We start from the raw sequence: 18,589 nt of genomic DNA, 5'->3' as shown, positions 1-18,589 counted from the left end.
TCCGCTAATACGCTAGTGGAGCATGTTCTTTTAAGGTTCCTAAATACCAGGAATCTTTGTTAACTTGATTGGTGTTTGATGCTGAGAATTACGCAGCTTGAGCATTTTCCCACTGCAGTTCAGATCTTTCTTCTTTTTCCCCAAGGTGCATTTCTCATCCCTTACTTGATGATGCTGGCACTAGCTGGAATACCCATTTTCTTCCTGGAAGTTTCACTGGGGCAGTTTGCTAGTCAGGGACCTGTGTCTGTCTGGAAAGCCATCCCAGCCTTACAAGGTGAGCATCAGCCTCCCCTTCATGTTTAAGTGAATGTTTGTAGAGCAGTGTGAGTTGCCTCAAGCTTTAACAGATATTTGTAAAGGATTTTATTTGTCATGGCATCGTCACTTGAACCATGCATTGCAGTCTTCATTTGACCTTGGAATGTTATTGCAAAAGGGAATGTTAATTTAACTTGTCCTCTTTTCTTAGGAAATCCAAATAATATTTTGTGTTAATTTCACAATGATATCATTATTTTATATAACAGAACTTTAAAAAAATATATACTGATCTGTATTCAATAAGTGACTTGCATAGCCTATGCTGGGGTATTGTTGCTGGGCCTTCAGGGAAATGGATTTTGTATGTGCAACAGCTGAAAAATGTCTTTCTGCCAATGATATGGTCAGGTTTGGATATTTTACAATCCATTGATAGTATAGGTTTGTAATCAGGAATATGTGCGATTGTATTAACCTTTCGTCTCCTTTCTTTTTCAGGCTGTGGCATTGCTATGCTGATCATCTCTGTTCTAATAGCCATATACTATAATATTATTATGTGCTACACACTTTTCTACCTTTTTGCATCCTTTGTCCGTGTATTACCCTGGGCTTCCTGCACCAATCCTTGGAATACACCAGACTGCAAAGATAAAAGAAAACTTTTATTAGGTAAGTTGTGACACACTTTTTAAAAATTTTATTTTAAAGGACGTTCCTTACAAGTTGGGTCAGAGGAGATATTGTACCTATGACTCTTTATTAGGAACTCACACTGCAGTCCTTATTTCGACAACAATCCCACTTAAGTCAGATCCTGAATGTCATTGGCAGCGTCATTTGATGCAGTTGGTTTGAAGTGATCTGTATAATCATGCACTCTTCTCTTATATCCATTGGTTGGATTTTGTTTGTTTGTTTTTTATTTTGGAAAGAAACCCATAATAAAGAAGGTCCAAAATGACCTTTTGGCCAAAATGGATTTTTGTCAATTTTTTTTTCAGTTCTTCCATGAAAAATTGGAAGCTGGAAACCAAAATATTATTGGTGAAAAGTTTTGATTTTCAGTAAAAGTTTTTGACTTTTTATGAAAACTTACAATTTTTACTGAAAGCCAAAGAATTTTACTGAAAACAGGTTTAGAAAACAGAAACAAACAAAATCTAAAAACTGAAAATTAGTGTGTGTGTGTGGGGGGAGGGAGTTTTACACTTCCCACAAAAATAAATGGCATTTTTTTTTATCAGCTCTTTTTGACAGTAATATGGTACTTGCAAGTTCCTTTTAGGTTCCTTCCGTCTGTGCTTCCAATGTGAGATGAATTTTAGTGCACTGAGACGAAGTGCTATGGCAGTCACCTGCTTGTGCCATGGAGCATTTCGATGAATCATTTATGATTAGGTATTATTTATTAAGTGCTGCTTATAAAATATCTTTAACAACAAATAATTTTTAAAATATGTTTTGGGAGGGTGGGGGATAGAAGACAAATGTCGTTTGTGTACTGTGATTCAGTGCTGACCAGCTCAGTTGAATCCATTTCATCCACAAAGTAGTCCCTTTGCTTTAATTTCTAACTCGTCAAGAATAAATCTTTCCCAAGTTTCCCTCCTGATCTGCTGGAGCAAAGCAGGCCAGAATCACGTTTCATTTTATGACTATGACCATTGTACAATCCACTAAAACTCTGCTGTGGCAGATTTAGGGCCCTGTCCAGATTTCATGTGAGTAAATGGAAAGGCTCCCATTGACTTCAATGGTTTCAGATCTGGCTTTTATAAAACTGATACATTCAATTTTTATATTGATTAATCTTTTTAATCAAACTTACTTTAACTGTATTTGCATCTCTATTGTGTTTGAGTCCTGAAAATATTCCAGCAAAGGAGTGTGCTAGCAAGAATGGTCACTTGCTTATTACTCAATAGTGGATTTTAAGTGGCTGTTTAAGGAAAGCCAGTTTCCAATTTATAACTGTAGTGTTCCGCCAGAGCACCTGATTCCAAGAGTTTCATTTGGACAGGGAAAGGAAACCTATTAAGCGGTTTGTGTATCCAATCTAAACTGCTTGCATTGCCAGTCTTGAGAGCTCACAATGCATTGTGCATGCACAAGCTACAGATTCAGAATTATTTACAGAAATTATTTATTATCTAATTTCAAATAACTAATACATTCAAGAAATCTGTGACCTGTTAGTGAATGATGCACAAACTGGATAGGGAGAAAAATTAATGGAATATGTTACACCTTATGATTTATTAGCTCAGCTTTACAGGACACAATGGAAACATAATAAGAAACAAAGACATTGCTTCTGAGGTTTAAACCCCATGTTGTACAGATATAGGGCTCTTAGGCACTGGGGTAACACAAATAATTTATAACTACTAAAACATCAAGTTAGGGAAATGTTAATAATTACTGATCATTCACCGGAGGTCTGAACTTTTAGGATTTGATCCTATACTGTTGATGTCAGTAGAAAAGGGTCCTTGGGGACCAATTTCAAATGGGAGCATAGGGACAAATTCAGCCCTGCTACAATCCCAATTGTTTCGATGGAGTTGAGTGATTACGCTAGGGTTGCATTTGATCCATAGTACAATCTGACTCACGCTTCTAATGTTCTGAAGTCTGTCTTTCACATCTGCCTGGGACCTCCAGATAAGCAGCCCAGCCCCCCTTTTCTTTTCAGGCACCTAGCAAAGACAGCTGTTGAACTGTGTGCTAATTCATAAAGCCAATGAATGATTTTCATATATTTGCTTGAAAATTTGTAAACATTGGCCTCTTTTAAAGGTGAAAATGTAAACCATTAAACTCCCTTAAAATATTTTATCCCTTCAGTGTCAAAGAAGCCTGAGAGAGTATAATCTGAATGCAGTGTTATGGATCCGATTCAGCAAAGCGCTTGAGCAATGTGCTTATCCTTAGGTATGAAATGCCCCATGGAAGACAGTGTGACTCCTCGAGTGCTTAAAGTTAAGCATGGTTCTAAACGGGTTGTTGAATATAAGGGCTTTGTCTTATAAAGATATAGCACAGGGATGATCAGATCTCATTTTAAGGATCCTCTATTTCTATCTGTAAAGTTGGGGAGTGCCATCTGCAGGTTTTCTTGTCGGTTTAATGTGGTCAGTTTCTCTAACACGTTTATCCTTCAACTTGCTCAGCAACTGAAAAGTTTTGTCTATCTTCAAAAATTAGTGTCAGGTCTTGAAAGGCCAGAGATTGGTCTCAGCTTTCTTCTACAGAAAAGCAAGCACGGTTACCACTGGACTTAATTAAATTGCTCTTATCTTTCCTGATTTCAAAAAAGTATGGTTTTAATTATGAATGTTTGTCCATGTAAATGTAATTTCATGTTAACATCTTCCAAGGTAATGTAATCCTTGTTTCTGTTGTACGTTCAGTTTTGATCAATAGCACTGCATGAGAAGACTTATTTATACATGATTGCAGGGGCTTATACTTGAAAGTACAATTGTGCCCTCTGCTGGTTTTAAGAGGATAGTGCAAGGAAACCGAAAGCTTTACAGAACTAAGCTACCAAATGTTAATGCCGTGCAGAGTTGCTGCAGTGCAGCAAAAGTGACCTTAGGTGTCACCCTATGAAACCACTTATCAGCTGGTTGCAGTTAGAAGTGTAGATTAATAGTTTCTGTTTGTAGCAGAGATTTCAAAGCCTCTTATTGTTCATTGTGCTATGGATCTCTAAGGCTTAGTCTCATTGGAAATGGGGAGAGATGTTTCTAATACATCTGTATAATTTATTCTGTGTGCATGACAGCAAGGTGTATGTGCACAGGTACACATGGGTTTACATTGGATTGGAAGGTTTTCTTTAAGTAGATATATTATTATAGTGTGTCCTGTATATTTGTGCACTTTGCATGCATAGACAGACACTATAATTAATATTCTATTTAAGGAAAACCTTCCAATCCAATCTAAAACCGTGTGCACCTGTACATATACCCCTTGCTCTCGCTTGTGGATGCAGGCGCACACACTCTCAGGGAATATATTTTACAGAAGTATTAGACTTGTCTCTTCTCATTGCCTTTGAGAATAAGCCTTAGAGAGCTATAGAACTATGATCACAAACAAGTAAGTAGCTTTGAAATTGGTGCTAGAAACAGAAAATATCAAATTATACATCTAACTGCAACAAGCTCGTAGTAGGTTTCATAGGGTGACACCTAAGGTCACTTTTGCTGGTCTCCATATATGCCTGCAGGTAGAGCTCAGGGGAATCATAGACTTGGTGATATCATTAGAGTCTGGGGGGAAAGGAGATGACAGCTCAACACATCCTTTTTTGCTTATTGCTTTGCAATGTGACAATATCCATTTCAGAGAAGTCTGGGCTTTCCTCTTATCAGAGAGCTTAGCTTGGCTGTGTCAGGCAATACAAATGGGAAGTGATGCCTTGCTGGCAATGCTTAAACACCTACGAAATATTTTTGTATTTCATGTTTCTTTTGTATGGTCTCAAATAATTATTAAAATTGCCAGTAATGATATCTTCAGGAAGGAGTTACCCTGAACAGAATCATTCTGTTTAGTGTAACTGAACATAGTGGTTTAGAATTATGTAAGTTCTGAGTTAGGAAGTTTTTGAGCTTCAGAAGATATAGATAAATATCAAGAGAGAGGGAGACTACGCTAGCCATCTGTTGGCAATGCAGCTTAGAAAATTTATAGTTCCTACTCAAATGAAATATCTTGAATTAACAAACTTGTTTGTTTTATGCTTGTTGGTGATCTTTGAGAACTTGGGCAAAGACCATCATTTCTGTAATCGCAGAGGGCTTCTGTTCAGGCTAAAGTAGACCCAGATCACACATGGATTCACATCTGTTTTGAAGACCTTTAAAGTCTGGGGATTTTCAGATCTGGAATTTATTGGAATGTTGTAAGGATAAGTATCAACGTAACACTTATATCTGAATCCAAACTCTCCCAAAATAGATCTTAGGGTTTGGTTTGGACCCATATGTGGCTAAGATTCAACCATATTACCTTATTTAACATTTACAGTGGTGTGTTTTGGAGTACAATTGTTTTTCATAGGTGAAATTTTTGTTGAATCTCTGTCTCTGTATTTACATCTGTTTAGTGGATGAGACTCCTGGGTTCTGTTTTCAGTGTTGCCTCAGTTTAATATTGTCCTTGGGTAAGTGAACTGGGGGTAAATTCTACATTATTTGCTCACCCATATCTCCCATTCACTCAAGTCCCTAAACCTCTCTGTGCCTTAGATTACCCATTGGTGAAAAAAAGGATAACAGTGCCAACTATCTGAGATGGGTATTGAGACTTAATAAAAATTATATTTATAAAATGAATTGAGATCCTTGGTTCCAAGGTGCTATAGAAACGTAACATATCACCATTAAATAGATCTATATTATACGTGTCTGTTCAGAGTTGTCCCCATCAGTCCCAAAAATGTTTAGTCCAGTACCTTATTTGTACCTTTTCTTAACAGATTCGTGCATCATTGATGACCACCCAAATATACAGATCAAGAACTCTACTTTCTGTATGAGTGCCTATCCAAACTTGACTATGGTTAACTTCACCAGCCAAGGAAACAAGACTTTTGTCAGTGGAAGTGAAGAGTACTTCAAGTAAGACCCCTATTTGATTAGAAAATGTCAGGTTACTTTTCTGCTAATGAAGTCTGGGGGTTAAATTGAGTGCATCACTTATGATTGGTTCCAGAAGACACGAACTACAGCATGTGAGAACTGTCCTTCAGGCATGAAAGATAAGAGCTAAGTTTCAAGATTAAAAGGACCATCTTTTTGTTTTGTTTTGTACAGTACCTAGCACAATGCAGTCCAGGTGCATGACTGTCTCTGTTAGGCACTGCCACAATGCACATAAATAATAATAAACAATAATTATTAATAAAAGGTATAACAATACATGGTGAATTTTACTGAAGCCTTTGGGGTAGCTCAAAGAAACTTCTCAGCACTATAAGCAATGTCTAATGTAGATCCTTACACTGGGAGAATGCAGCTTGCAATCATTGTCACTAACTTTTTGACTCTCAGGTACTTTGTATTGAAGATTTCTGCAGGGATTGAATATCCTGGTGAAATCAGGTGGCCCTTGGCACTTGCTCTCTTTCTGGCTTGGGCGATTGTGTACGCATCTCTGGCTAAAGGAATCAAGACATCGGGAAAAGTGAGAATATTACTTTACCACAGTAAACCAGTAACAGTACACTATGTTGCTTTAAATCCGTAGCGCTTATAGTTTAAGACAGTGAATCAGTTGAAAGTTGCTAAAAGCAAAAGTTTTTATGGGACTTGACTGGAAGTTGGACTTACTAAGTACCATCAGCAGGGCCAGTGGAAAATGGCAGGAAGAGATGCTGGTGTTACTTTATGGAACATTTTGAAAGGGGATGATCCCATTTTATGGGAAGTTTGTGAAGTGATCTCATTTTGAATCCAGGCCTATTTTCCTTGTCACTCAAGGTGGGAGCTGGGAAAATGTTTTAACAAAAACCTTCTTTGAGCAAAAATGCAGATTTGGTGACACCAAAACATTTTGAAAATTTGCGTTGATTTCACTGAATTCTTTTGGTCAAAATTATGAAAAAATTGAAATATTTCATTTTGCAATTTAAAAAATAAAACATTTTGATTTTTGATTCAAAATGATTTTTCATTTCAAAATCTCCTTTAAGAAAATTTTAAAAAATATTAATTCTTAAAAACAAAATAAAACATTTTGTTTGAGCAGAAACTATTTGCTTTCTTTTTGATTTGCCAACAATTTTGAAAAGTGCCATCTTTGGTGCAACCCCAAATGGGTGTGTTTGGTTTTTTTTGGAATTGCCAATGAACCAAAACATCTGTTATGTGCCCAGCTCTACACAAGATTTCTGTTCACTTCAGGGGGAATTCTAGGTGCAGGATTGCATCCCAGAACTCAGTGGTTCTCAAACTGTGGGTCAGGACCCCAGAATGGGTCACAAACCTGTTTTAATTGGGTTGCCATGGCTGATGTTAGATTTGCTGGGGACTGGGCCGAAACTCAAGCCCAAGCACGACCATCTGAGGCACAAGCCAAAGTGCAAGCCCCAACACCTGGGGCCAAAGCTCAAGGTCTTCAGCCCTGGGTGGTAGGGCTCAGGTTATAGACACCCCCCCCACGTGGGGCTGAAGCCCTTGGGTTTGGCCCACCCTCCTCCCTGCCCAGGACGGCTGGGCTCAGGTGGGCTCATGCTTTGGTCCCCCACCCTGGAGTTGTGAAGTAATTTTTGTTGTCAGAAGGGGGTCGTGGTGCAATGAATTTGAGAACCCCAATAACTAAATTTTAGTGAAATATTCTTAGTATTTGCTCCTACATTCCTGATTAACTAGAAAGCCAGTGGAAATTGGCAGATATTTTTGGTGGGATGTTCACTCCCAGATCTGCAGAGGCTTGAACACTAATCCACTTCTTTTTCATGTATTTGGCAATTATGTTTCCAGGAGACTTGGACAACCTTTCATATTTCTGTTTAGTGTTCATAATGAAAGCCCCATTAACAATTACAGTGACATTCTGCAATTATGGGAAATGTCTATGCAGTAACAATCATTTCTGCAGTCATGGAAATTAAGCAACTTCACTTCATAAACTGGGGTAGTCAAGTTCAAATCTGAGTCCAGACACCCCTGGTTTCTCAAGAAATAGTTATTACATTGTAACTGTGGAATTTCAGACATGACAACTCTTTCAAATTGAGTACAGAAGGTACAATTTCTAACTAAAATTAAGCCTCATTCGTGTCTCACAAGATAACTTTCTGTCAGGGTATTTTTTTCAGCCACTCCACAAATGTTTCCAATCAAACATTAGTTACCCCATCCTAAAGAAAGAAATGTGGTTTCTCCACCGGGCAGTTAATTCCAAAGTACTTTGAAAGAAAATAATTCATTTACATATCAGATAAACAAAGCTAGCAAGCTAACAAGAGACAGCTGGCTACACCCCAGTAGGGAAGAGAAATGTCATCTGAGAAAGATAGAAGCAGAGTAGGGCCAACCTCAAATAAGCATCAACTGGAATAAAAGCCTGACATGTAGAGCTCTAAAAGTGAGGCGTAATTTTACTTAGAAATGATATGTGCAGCCAGGGCTCCAGCTGACGGCCCTGAGTGGCTGCTCCCCTGCCAGCCTGGGACGTGGGAGAGGGATCCCCACTTCAGCACTCTCAGGACCGGAGAGGGTGAAGAACCCTAAGGAGCAGAGGTGAGGCTGGAGGCTACAGGGGACGGGCTGAAATGAAGAGGATGAGGGCTGATGGGGTGGAGGGGGCTGGACTGATGATGGATTCTGAGCAAATGGAGTGAGTGCTGGAAGGATGAAATGAGGATGGTAAGGGTTGATGCAGTAGTGGGGATGAACTGAGGTGGTGGGGATGAACTGAGGGGAGGTTGGGTAGGGAGAAAACTGATGGGATTGGGAGCAGGGGTGGCTCTAGACATTTCGCCGCTCCAAGCATGGTGGCCTGCTGCGAGGGGCACTCTGCCGGTCACCGGTCCCATGGCTCCAGTGGACCTCCCACAGGCGTGCTTGGGGAGGGTCCGCTGGTCCTGCGGTCTGCTGGTCCTGTGGCTCTGGTGGACCTCCCGCAGGCATGCCTGCGGAGGGTCCATTGGTCCTGCAGCTCCACCGAAGCCGCGGGACCAGTGGACTCTCCGTGGGTACGCCTGCCCTCTCGGTGGCCAGCAGAGCGCCCCCCGTGGCATGCTGTCCCAAGCCCGCGCTTGGCATGCTGGGGCCTGGAGCCACCCAATTGGGAGACAGGATTAATTGCTGGACAGGAGATGGGCAGATGTGGGGAGTGAGAGCTCCTGCATCAGAGGCCTAAAATCACCAGTACACGTGGGGGAGTGGGCAATGTTAATTGTCACATGTACACACCACGGGAAAGTTCAAAAATCAAGAGACTGACCTAAAAAATACAATATAATCTTTTTTTTTAAGATGTCCTGATTTTAAGGCAAATCTCATGATTTTTGGGAGTCTGACTCATGATTTTATCTCTTGAAGTTGGCAATGCTGGAATTTGCAGGGGTGGGAGCAGGGCTTGGCACTCCAGGTATGATGGGAAAAGTTGCTTTGTGAAGGGTGTGGGAACAAAGATCCAGAAATGAATAAACTGAGACTTGCATATAGTAGTAAAACTGGTTCTTTTAATGAACCTAGAGTTCATGGAAAAACTCTGGCTTGTCAGCATTGAAGATTGAAATTCTCCATGTAGCCACAGAACAGGTTTAGTCTGGCCAGAAGGAATGAAGATCCAGGGCCCTACCAGTCTGCCACAAGCCTGTCCTGTAGAGTTCACCTCTTGAAAGACTTGTGATACCTTGGAAGGAGAGGCCTATAGTGACCTGGCTCAAAGCTGCAGCTAAACTGAAATGAGCCTGGTTTAAACTGAAATGAGTGCCCATTCAAACTTCTGTACCAATTTACCTAAATAGGTTTAAAAATGACACCTTTAAAGCAGTGCAACTTTCTCATGTAGACAAGTCCTTAGAGATGAAAGGCTGAGCCATCCAGTTTTTCTAGTTACTGGGCCACATTCATGTCTAGTGTTACTCCTCTGACAATAAAGGAGTTATATTAGGGATGAATGGTGCCTAGGGTTTTCATAATAGTCCTTTGTGTCCAGTTGGGGTTGGGCATTCATTTGGTAGAATGCACTCTTTAATGATGCTACCTTTCAAATAGTACAAGCCAAATTCAGATCTTAAAAGCAATTTGAATGAAATAAAAGAAAGGGATGTAGAATTATCCCCTTTCCTACTTTATTTTTTAATTGGAAATATTTGTCACAAAGACTGTCTAACATCATATGGGAAGCAGTACACTGAATTAGGAAGCCATACAGTGGCAATCTTATTTTTCACCTTAATTAATTAGAAAAATGGCATATTTCAGGTATCTGAAAACTGCAGCATCTTATTTTTCTTTTAACTGCAATTTTCCACTGGCCACCATCATAAGCTTTGCAACTGCATGTTCCTTTTTGATGAGTAATTATTATTCAGTGAAAACTGTATTACTGTTTGGACTTTCCAGTCAGGTGTGTATCTATTTTGGGAATAACTCAGTGGTGCAATGTCTACTGCCAACTCAAAATCTAGGCGTTTTCAAATTTTATTTTTTTTGGAAGAGATAAATATCAAGATTCCTAACCAAAAACGCTTCAAAACACACAGTTAGTCATGGCTTATTCATTTGCTATGCATTTATATCAGCATGAATGCATCATAATTAATATTATCTATAACTGTGTTAATAATGTGCTGAGTGTTTATTGACTGAAGTTCCATGAAAAATGCTTCTAGTATCATTAAAGTCAATACAGATTTTGAGACTGTGCTTTTGTTAAGATGTTTCTTCCACACATGCCATGATCACAAATATTCGATGATTATACATATTTTCATAACTAAGTGATTAAGGAGCTTAAATTCCTTTTAAAAATGACTTAAGCATATGTCTCATTAAAAGTCATGTGACATAGTGATTACAGCACAAATTTTAAATATTTACAACCAAATGACCAGGCACAAGAATTATTTGCTATTGAAATTCACGTAGAATTTGGAATCAGTAAATACAGAAAATTGTGATCTGTTTGTAGGCTGAAAAAAAGAGATGAAATTTATTGAGTAAACTATTTCATTAATTTATTTGCCCAGCACTAGAGTTTATCGGGTAACTAAATGATTTTATAGCATTGTCTTTTGGCATGGCACGCCACCGTCTTTTTTCCCGTCGTAGTAGACACCGTCAGGCCACTCAGCGTCATCTCCTCCCTGGACTGTAAACTGACAAACCTGTAAGTCTCTGGAATAAAAGTAAGAGCTTGAGAGATATTAATCTCAGTACACTTGGGTTGGTTTGGGAAATGCAATGGTAGTTAACAGCTCCCAGGCGGCTCCTTGGACGTGAATGGGCCCTGCCATTGATGCTTCCTGCTTTTGGACCTGTTGCGCCTTCAAGGACCTAACTCTGGTCTCCTCTCTTGAATGGAACGGTCCTCTTGGTTGTTTTATCTACCAGCTTTTGCTCTTTCCTGAGTGTCCTTTAGGTTTTTCATCTGCAAGGCGCTTAAAGAATGGTTCGGAAGGGTGCTTTGTAGGTTTTGCTTACTAAAGTCTATTATGTTCCTTCCTGGAGAGGGTGTAAACCTCCTCCTTTGTTGCTTTCCAAACTGTAATGGCCCCTTAACTTCGTGCCATACACAAGTTCAATGCGTTGAAAACCCTAAACTGGATGTGGTACAGTATAAGCAATGAGCATATCTGCTACAACACTAGGTTCCCAGTCATTGGGTATTTACATTCATGAATTTACAGATTCATGGCCCCAAAGTTCCATTTAAACCTTTCCACGGCATTGGTTTGATGGTTGCGTACCGGGTGAGCACGCAAGTGTTCATCCCATGAGTCTCCACAATTTTTTCATTTGTGCCGCCAGGTAATTAGATCCTAATCTGTAAGGATATCGGTATGGCCAAACTGTTAGCGAAAATGTCTGTTACGGGCCTGGCCTCGCTCTATAGCCTAGTGTTGCTTAGAGCTTACTGCTTCGGCATTGGGTTGTAGCAAAGTTCCGAAGTCAGTCGTTACTGTTTCTTGGGCTTCTTCTCTTGGGAAAGGATCCAGAATATTCAAGCACTCGCTGAAATGGGACCTCATTATTGGGGAGTGGCTGGAGGGGGTCTTGACCAGATTTGGGACTTTCCCACTCTTTGGCAACCTCACGAAGACAGACATACTGTGCAAATTCCTTGCCCATCCCTCCTCCAGTGGAAGACTTCCCACCTGTCTTTGTCTGTTCCCCAGCATTGGCCACTGGGTATGATCATGGCTAAGCTTAATAGCTCCCCTGGTCCTTCGTTTGGCATACACCACCGTCCTTTGTTCTGCTTGCTTCTTCCTGGTGTCTCCACAGAAGGATTTCTTGTTATCAAAAGTCTTGGTCTATAACAAACCGGTGATCGTTAGAGAGCTGCTAGGCGGTGGGTTGTTCCGTGCTGCCACCCAAGCTTTCTGAAGGCTTCATCTGGCTTCCTGTGTCAGTTCTGGAACTGTTCCTTGAGGCTCGGGGACACAGTTTCTTCTCAGACTGTGGACTGGCTGGTTCCTCTGGACAGTGATGTATGTGGTGGGGTATTTCGTTTGCTGATGGTGTACCACCGATCCGCTGGTGCACTGGTGGGTATTTCAGGGGCTCTGGCTGCGCTCTCCTTTCCAGTTGGTTGTCTGCTTGCTTCTGCCAGTTTCAGGTCGACTGGTCCCCTTCTGGTAGTTGGCAGTTGAGATGTGGTTGCGATGCTGGTGCTGGTTGCTGTTCAGTTTCCGGGCTGGACTGGACGGTGTGTGTATTGGTTCAGCCGTTTGGCATGGGATTCCGGGTCCTATTACTTCTGTCTGGGTCTCTGGTTAACACAGATGGGTTCCCTGTGGCGGACTCAGGAACTAGGGATGCAGTCTTGGATCTCTGCCTGGTTTGCTGGTGTAACCTATTCCCACTCTCTCTGGGCCCACTTCTCTGGCGCTTGGCAAGTCTTCCCCAGTTAGCATTGGGGATGGGAATAATTTGTCCATAGACTGCAAAAGTCCAACATTCTTGACCAGCTTTGTACTGGAACAGGCAGTTCAGCTGTAGGCAAGTCCTTACAGTTTGTTGACACTGAAGGGGTAAATTTGGTCACTTTGGCTTTGGGTTGTGAGTTTGGGATCCGCGAAGGACTTGGTGGATAGCTGACATTGATGCCCCGTGTCTTTGCCACTGATGGCTGGTAACCTTCTTCCCCACTCTCAAATGTTCTCTTTGCTTTCCAGGGATTTTGAGAGGTATCTTGGCCTGGATCTTTAGTTGTGATGGTAGGTTGTTTATGACTTGCCACCAGGTGGGGTTCGCTTGGGCGTTGGCTTTATATGGTCCAGATTTACATTACACTTATAGATCTATCCAGCTAACGGGTTCACTGGGTTGAGGTAATCTTATTGGCGAGACTGCGTGAACGGGTGGAAGAGACTAGGTTGCTCTCGTGGCTTCCATTTGGGTTGTAGTGAGGTTTTTGCGGCTTGCCCTCGGTTGTAGGGTTTATGTCGGATGTGCCCCCTGGGGTTTTCATTCCCCTTTACAGAGGCTTTTCTTGCTATTCTGCTCGACTTCACATCCTTGGCTCAATCTCCCCGCAGCATCTCTCTCTCTTCGGTGAGTTTTGGGTTTTTCCATCTAGGAGTGTTTACCGTGCTTATGGTTCCTCAGGAACAACCCATCCAGAACTGCTCCATTTTTTATGAGGTAGGTTGCAGCAGTTCGTCATGGATGTGAAGCTTGGTTTCTCTGTATCATGCCTCATAATGCTTCCAACGTCCGTCGGCGTGTTGGAATGACCATCTCATCGTTTCCACTTTGTGGGTCCTGGACTCTGCAACTCAGGACTTGTATCGGTCTGGTGAGTGTCCTTGTATCTGCTTTTAAACAGTTATTATTCGTTCATTTTCCTGTGGGCTAGCTTGCCAGCTCTTTTTGTATATGGTCCACTGAGGTTGTGTACCTCAGCTCTACATGATCTGTCTTCTAGAGTGTCTTGTACCTCTCAATTGACATCTAGCTTTCCTTTCTAAGAGGTTCCGTTCTCTCCTGCTTTTACTTTGCGGATAATTTCTGTGCATGTGTGTGCGCAGGAAGTATTCTTTGTGACGGAGTTGTTGTATGTGTGTTGCTGTATGCTTGCTGGTTCGTATATCTCGGGTCTCGACTTGTCCGATGTAGTGTCTCCCTCTGGTATTCTAATCTGTGATTTGATGGGGCTGAAGTCATTCTCATTGTTTGTTTCGTATGGTGGTGCATTCCATTGTGCTTGCTCTCCTCGTTCTCATCTTTTGTGATTCGCGCAGTTGTGATGTTTGTTTCTTTTTTCATTCAGCTCTTCTCTTTTGTTTATTTCCTGAGTTAGTCTCTTTCGCATAGCTCTCTCGCTCTGAGTCAGGATTTTGTTGTTGTTTTCTTGGAGCTCATTGCTTCGGGTTTTTGTCAGTGTGGTTATAGGTGTCCTCTGTGTCGTGATCTATGCTAATTAGCTGGCTCTCTCTGTTTCTTCCTGGCTGTTATCTCTAAGTCCTTAGACTGTAGTGTTTTCGTTATTGTTACTCTTGAATTGTAATTACATAACGATAAGCACTTTATATTTAGTATCCTGTGTGTTATTCTTGCCTGATGTGTACTGATCGCAATTGAATTAATTCTATTGCTTCAAGTGAATCTTTTATTTTCGATCGTATCTTCATAAGTTCGCGTTAAGTGCCTATAATGTGTAAGACCCAGTTGGCAGATATGAATGAACTAGAAATAGCTAAGTTTCTCTTGCTCCTTTCTTACACCAAACCTCTCTTCTGCTCGCTCTTCTAATCACTAGCGGAATAGCATGAAAAATTATTTATATACTCGATATCTGGCGTTTCAGTGTTCTATCTTTCTCCTGTCTCATCCGACATTGCGCGTCCCGTTGTCTATATATAGCCCTTTCTCCAAATTCTGTGTATCTTTAGCGTCCCAAAATCTAGGAGTATGTCCTTTGCATGACGTTCAAGGCTTCATTTACCAGCTTGGATCTTTATCGTCGTGCCCCATCCAAAATTTCTAGGTATCTTGGCTATAAATAGATAGCTGAGACACAGAAAAAAAGACACAGACCCAAGACAAAGAAGACCCACACAATTCCCTCCCTTAAGCTTTTAAAAAATCCAGTTTTCTGATTGGTCCTCTGGTCAGGTGTTTGGTTCCCTTTGTTAACCCTTTACAGGTAAAAGAAACATTAACCCTTAGCTATCTATTTATGACACATGGTTCTGAACTGTATAAATGATTATGCTTTGGCACAATCATAATTTTGTATTAACACTGCAATGAGACAAAAAATACCAAATTTATGGCCTCTGGATGCTCCATGTATTCCAATGAAACTCTCCAGCAGGGGTTCCTTGTACAAAAGCTTAGGAGACAGAGAGGAGTAGGCTACCAATGGGTTCAAGTGAGATGGAAACTACGAAGGTATGTTCAAAAGTCATCTCAATTAAGGGGGTTGCGGTGAAAGATCTCAGTCCCAATAAGAGTTTCAGGAGCTGCAGGATATAAAAGATTTCAGGTTTTAGACCCTACACCATAGCCTGTAGCAGATCTTGACTCACTCAGCTTTTTTTATATGACCAACTGGAACAACTCTACATATCAGTGTACTGAATAATTCATAATTTAAATGATAGATCAAATGTGTTCAGGCCATTAGATACTTAGGACCTAATCCAAAATTAATGGGATTATTTCCACTGACTTCAATGAGCTTTGGATCAGGCCCATAAAACTTATAAAGAATTAAAACATTAATTAAGAAGTGCAAATAAAAACACTGCAGATTTAGCCGATATTGGAAAATGAGAGAGGCTAGATCCTTCACCAGTGTAAATTGGCCTAGCTCACTTTATTCTCACAGAGCGATGTTGATTTACACCAGCTGAGGATGTTTGAATTTGGTTGTAAACTCCAACTTTTATCTCTTCCCCTTTCTCCCTTAACCAGGGCTTGGGAGCTGTACTCCGGCTCTGCTCCAGCTCCAGGCAAAAACCTGCAGCTCCACTGCTTTGGAGCAGCTCCATGCTCCAGCTCTGGGCTCTGCTCCACAGCCCTTCCCTTAACTATCTACCACTCCAGCTCTCTGCACTTAATCTTTAGTGCCTTTGCTATTGCCACTAGCAACAAGTGGTGTAACAATGACAGCATTGTCAGGATCCCTGGGAAATAAACCTGTTGTCTTCCCTCTCTTCTCCTCCTCTGGGCTAATTTGTCAATGTATGTGGCTGGGAAATTGCTATTTCTAGATAGTGGTGGACTACTCTTATTTTTGTCTCCTCATACAAATCCAAATCAATAACATTTTGTGATCTTTCTAGGTCGTGTATTTTACTGCTACATTCCCTTATGTAGTGCTCATCATCCTGCTTATCAGAGGAGTAACCTTGCCAGGAGCTGGGGCTGGAATCTGGTATTTCATCACGCCTAAGTGGGAGAAACTAACTGATGCTATGGTGGGCTCATTATTCCACTTACAACACTTTATATGAGTTTATTTTCCCTATCAGACTTATTACTGCTTATTACAAACATATTTAAGATGTGGAGTATTGGTGTTTGAAAATGTCATCTGTGGAATCTTGTTTTCCTATCACTAATTTATTGTATGTTTCATGTGTTACATTAAGATGTGTTATTGTGACTGGTATGTATCTTAGGTGACTTCCCCAAGCAGGGTATTTAAGAATAGAAGTGTGATGGATGACACAAACTGGGGGAGTGCTAAATAATGAAGAGGACAGGTCACTGATACAGAGTGATCTGGATCACTTGATAAACTGGAGGCAAGCAAATCATGTGTTTTAATACAACTGAGCGTAAATGTATGCTTCTGGGAACAAAGACGATAAGCCATACTTACGGGATGGGGGAATCTATCTGGGAAGCAGTGACTCTGAAAAAGATGTGGGGGGTCATGGTGGCTAGTCAGCTGAACTTGCACTCCCAATGGGATGCTGTGGCCAAAAGAGTTCATCTGATCCTAGGATACATAAAAGGGAATCTGGAGTAGGAGTAGAGAGGTTATTTTACCTCTGTATTTGCCAGTGGTGCCATCACTGCTGGAACACCATGTCCAGTTCTGATGCCCACAGTTCAGGAAAGATGTTGATAAATTAAGAGGGTTCAGAGAAGAGCCACGAGAATGATTAAAGGATTAGAAAAGAGCTCAATCTATTCAGCTTAAAGAGAAGGTTAAGGGGTGACTGATTACTGCCTTTAAGTATCTACATGGGGAACACCTATTTAGTAATAGGCTCTTCAAACTAGCAGAGAAAGGTATAACATGATCCAATGGCTGTAAGTTGAAACTAGACAAATTCAGACTGGAAATAAATTGTATATATTTGACAGTGAGGATAATTAATCCTTGGAACAATTTACCAAAGGTTGTGGTGGTGTTTTTTGTTGTGTGTTTTTTTGTGTGTAGATTACTTTAGGGTTCATGGCAGATGATTTAATACACACTGGAAAAAATTAAGATTATTCTGAAAAGTGAATCCTACTTTGATCACTATCAGATCAGGTTACGTAACTCTACTCCATCAGTAATTTTGCTTTATATAAAATGCAAATGTGCAGGTATAGAACATCTGTTATAACCAATATCATAGGTAACTAGAACCCTTAACTATATATAAAGGTTAGGGTTGAAGAATTTTTTATATCTATATGTACTTGTTACGTGCCTGAGTGCTCTGCAAGGACAAGGCACACACAGACACTGTGAGTGATATGGCTTTTAATGAAGGTAAAGTAACACACCCGCAACGGGGACTCCACACGTTGCTATCACAAAGCGGGGAGCTGAGTCCAAAGCAGCAAAACAATACCTGGCAAATATAGCTTTATGTTAATGGCATGTAAAGCAGCTCATGCTTATGCATTTAGGGGCTTTCCAACAGTCGGGGCGCCTTTTGGGCAGAGGGCCAGGGGCTTCAGCACTTCCCATATACACAGGGGCTTCCCAGGCTAACGCGGTTCTAACCGTTAAAAGCAGATTACACCAGCGACAGCAACCTCTAATTGCCTTCTCAAGGACAGAATTATCAGGCCCTAGCTAGGCCGTAACAAACTCTTCCCTGTCCCTTACAGTACTGCTAAACACTAGAAACATGAATGGGAAAGGATGGAAGAAAGGTTATTTCTTCAGCTTCAAATGGCTCCTCCCATACAGTTTCAACGATGTTTGAAAACAGTAGTTTATAGAGCAGCTAGTAAATTAAAACCTCAAAGATGGTACATGTATAGTTTTTACTTTGAATACTGATTGCAGATGGGTCCATGGAGAACATTCATCCATGGAGCATATTAAGTTTTAGGTTAGATTTTAGTGATCAAATTCAAGTCTGAGCTTAGAGTTGGAGTCAGGTTTTCAGAATTAACATTGAAATCAGTTCAGGTGTTGTAGAAATTTGGTTTCAAATTGCTGAGATCTCAGAAAATGCCAATTTTCCAAGGACATTAAAATCATCTTCCTGACATGACGTTGTGGACACGGTTGTATTGTGAAACCACAGCTTTGGAAAACTGTTAGGTTTTATGGGTGGGTTTTTCTCATGCTACTTTCTTATATTGGATTGTTTTAATCCCTGTGTTGTAGCGCGTAGTAAATCTTTTTCTACACTCCAGTTTATATACAGAAATAAGTG

General features: G+C 40.8%; 1 protein-coding gene across 1 annotated transcript in view; it reads left to right on the top strand.

Moving 5' to 3' along the window:
- SLC6A5 (solute carrier family 6 member 5) overlaps positions 1-18,589 on the top strand; it is a 60,559-nt gene that overhangs the window by 4,969 nt on the left and 37,001 nt on the right. Inside the window, exons 3-7 of the mRNA XM_032794580.2 lie at positions 146-277; positions 763-936; positions 5,762-5,903; positions 6,336-6,468; positions 16,259-16,393. Coding sequence (XP_032650471.1) covers positions 146-277; positions 763-936; positions 5,762-5,903; positions 6,336-6,468; positions 16,259-16,393 — 716 coding nt within the window. The remainder of the gene's footprint in view (positions 1-145; positions 278-762; positions 937-5,761; positions 5,904-6,335; positions 6,469-16,258; positions 16,394-18,589) is intronic.

This window comes from Chelonoidis abingdonii, chromosome 4 (genome assembly GCF_003597395.2).
Source record: "Chelonoidis abingdonii isolate Lonesome George chromosome 4, CheloAbing_2.0, whole genome shotgun sequence".
Taxonomy (NCBI): Eukaryota; Metazoa; Chordata; order Testudines; family Testudinidae; genus Chelonoidis; species Chelonoidis abingdonii.
This window is presented reverse-complemented; position numbering and strand designations above follow the sequence as displayed.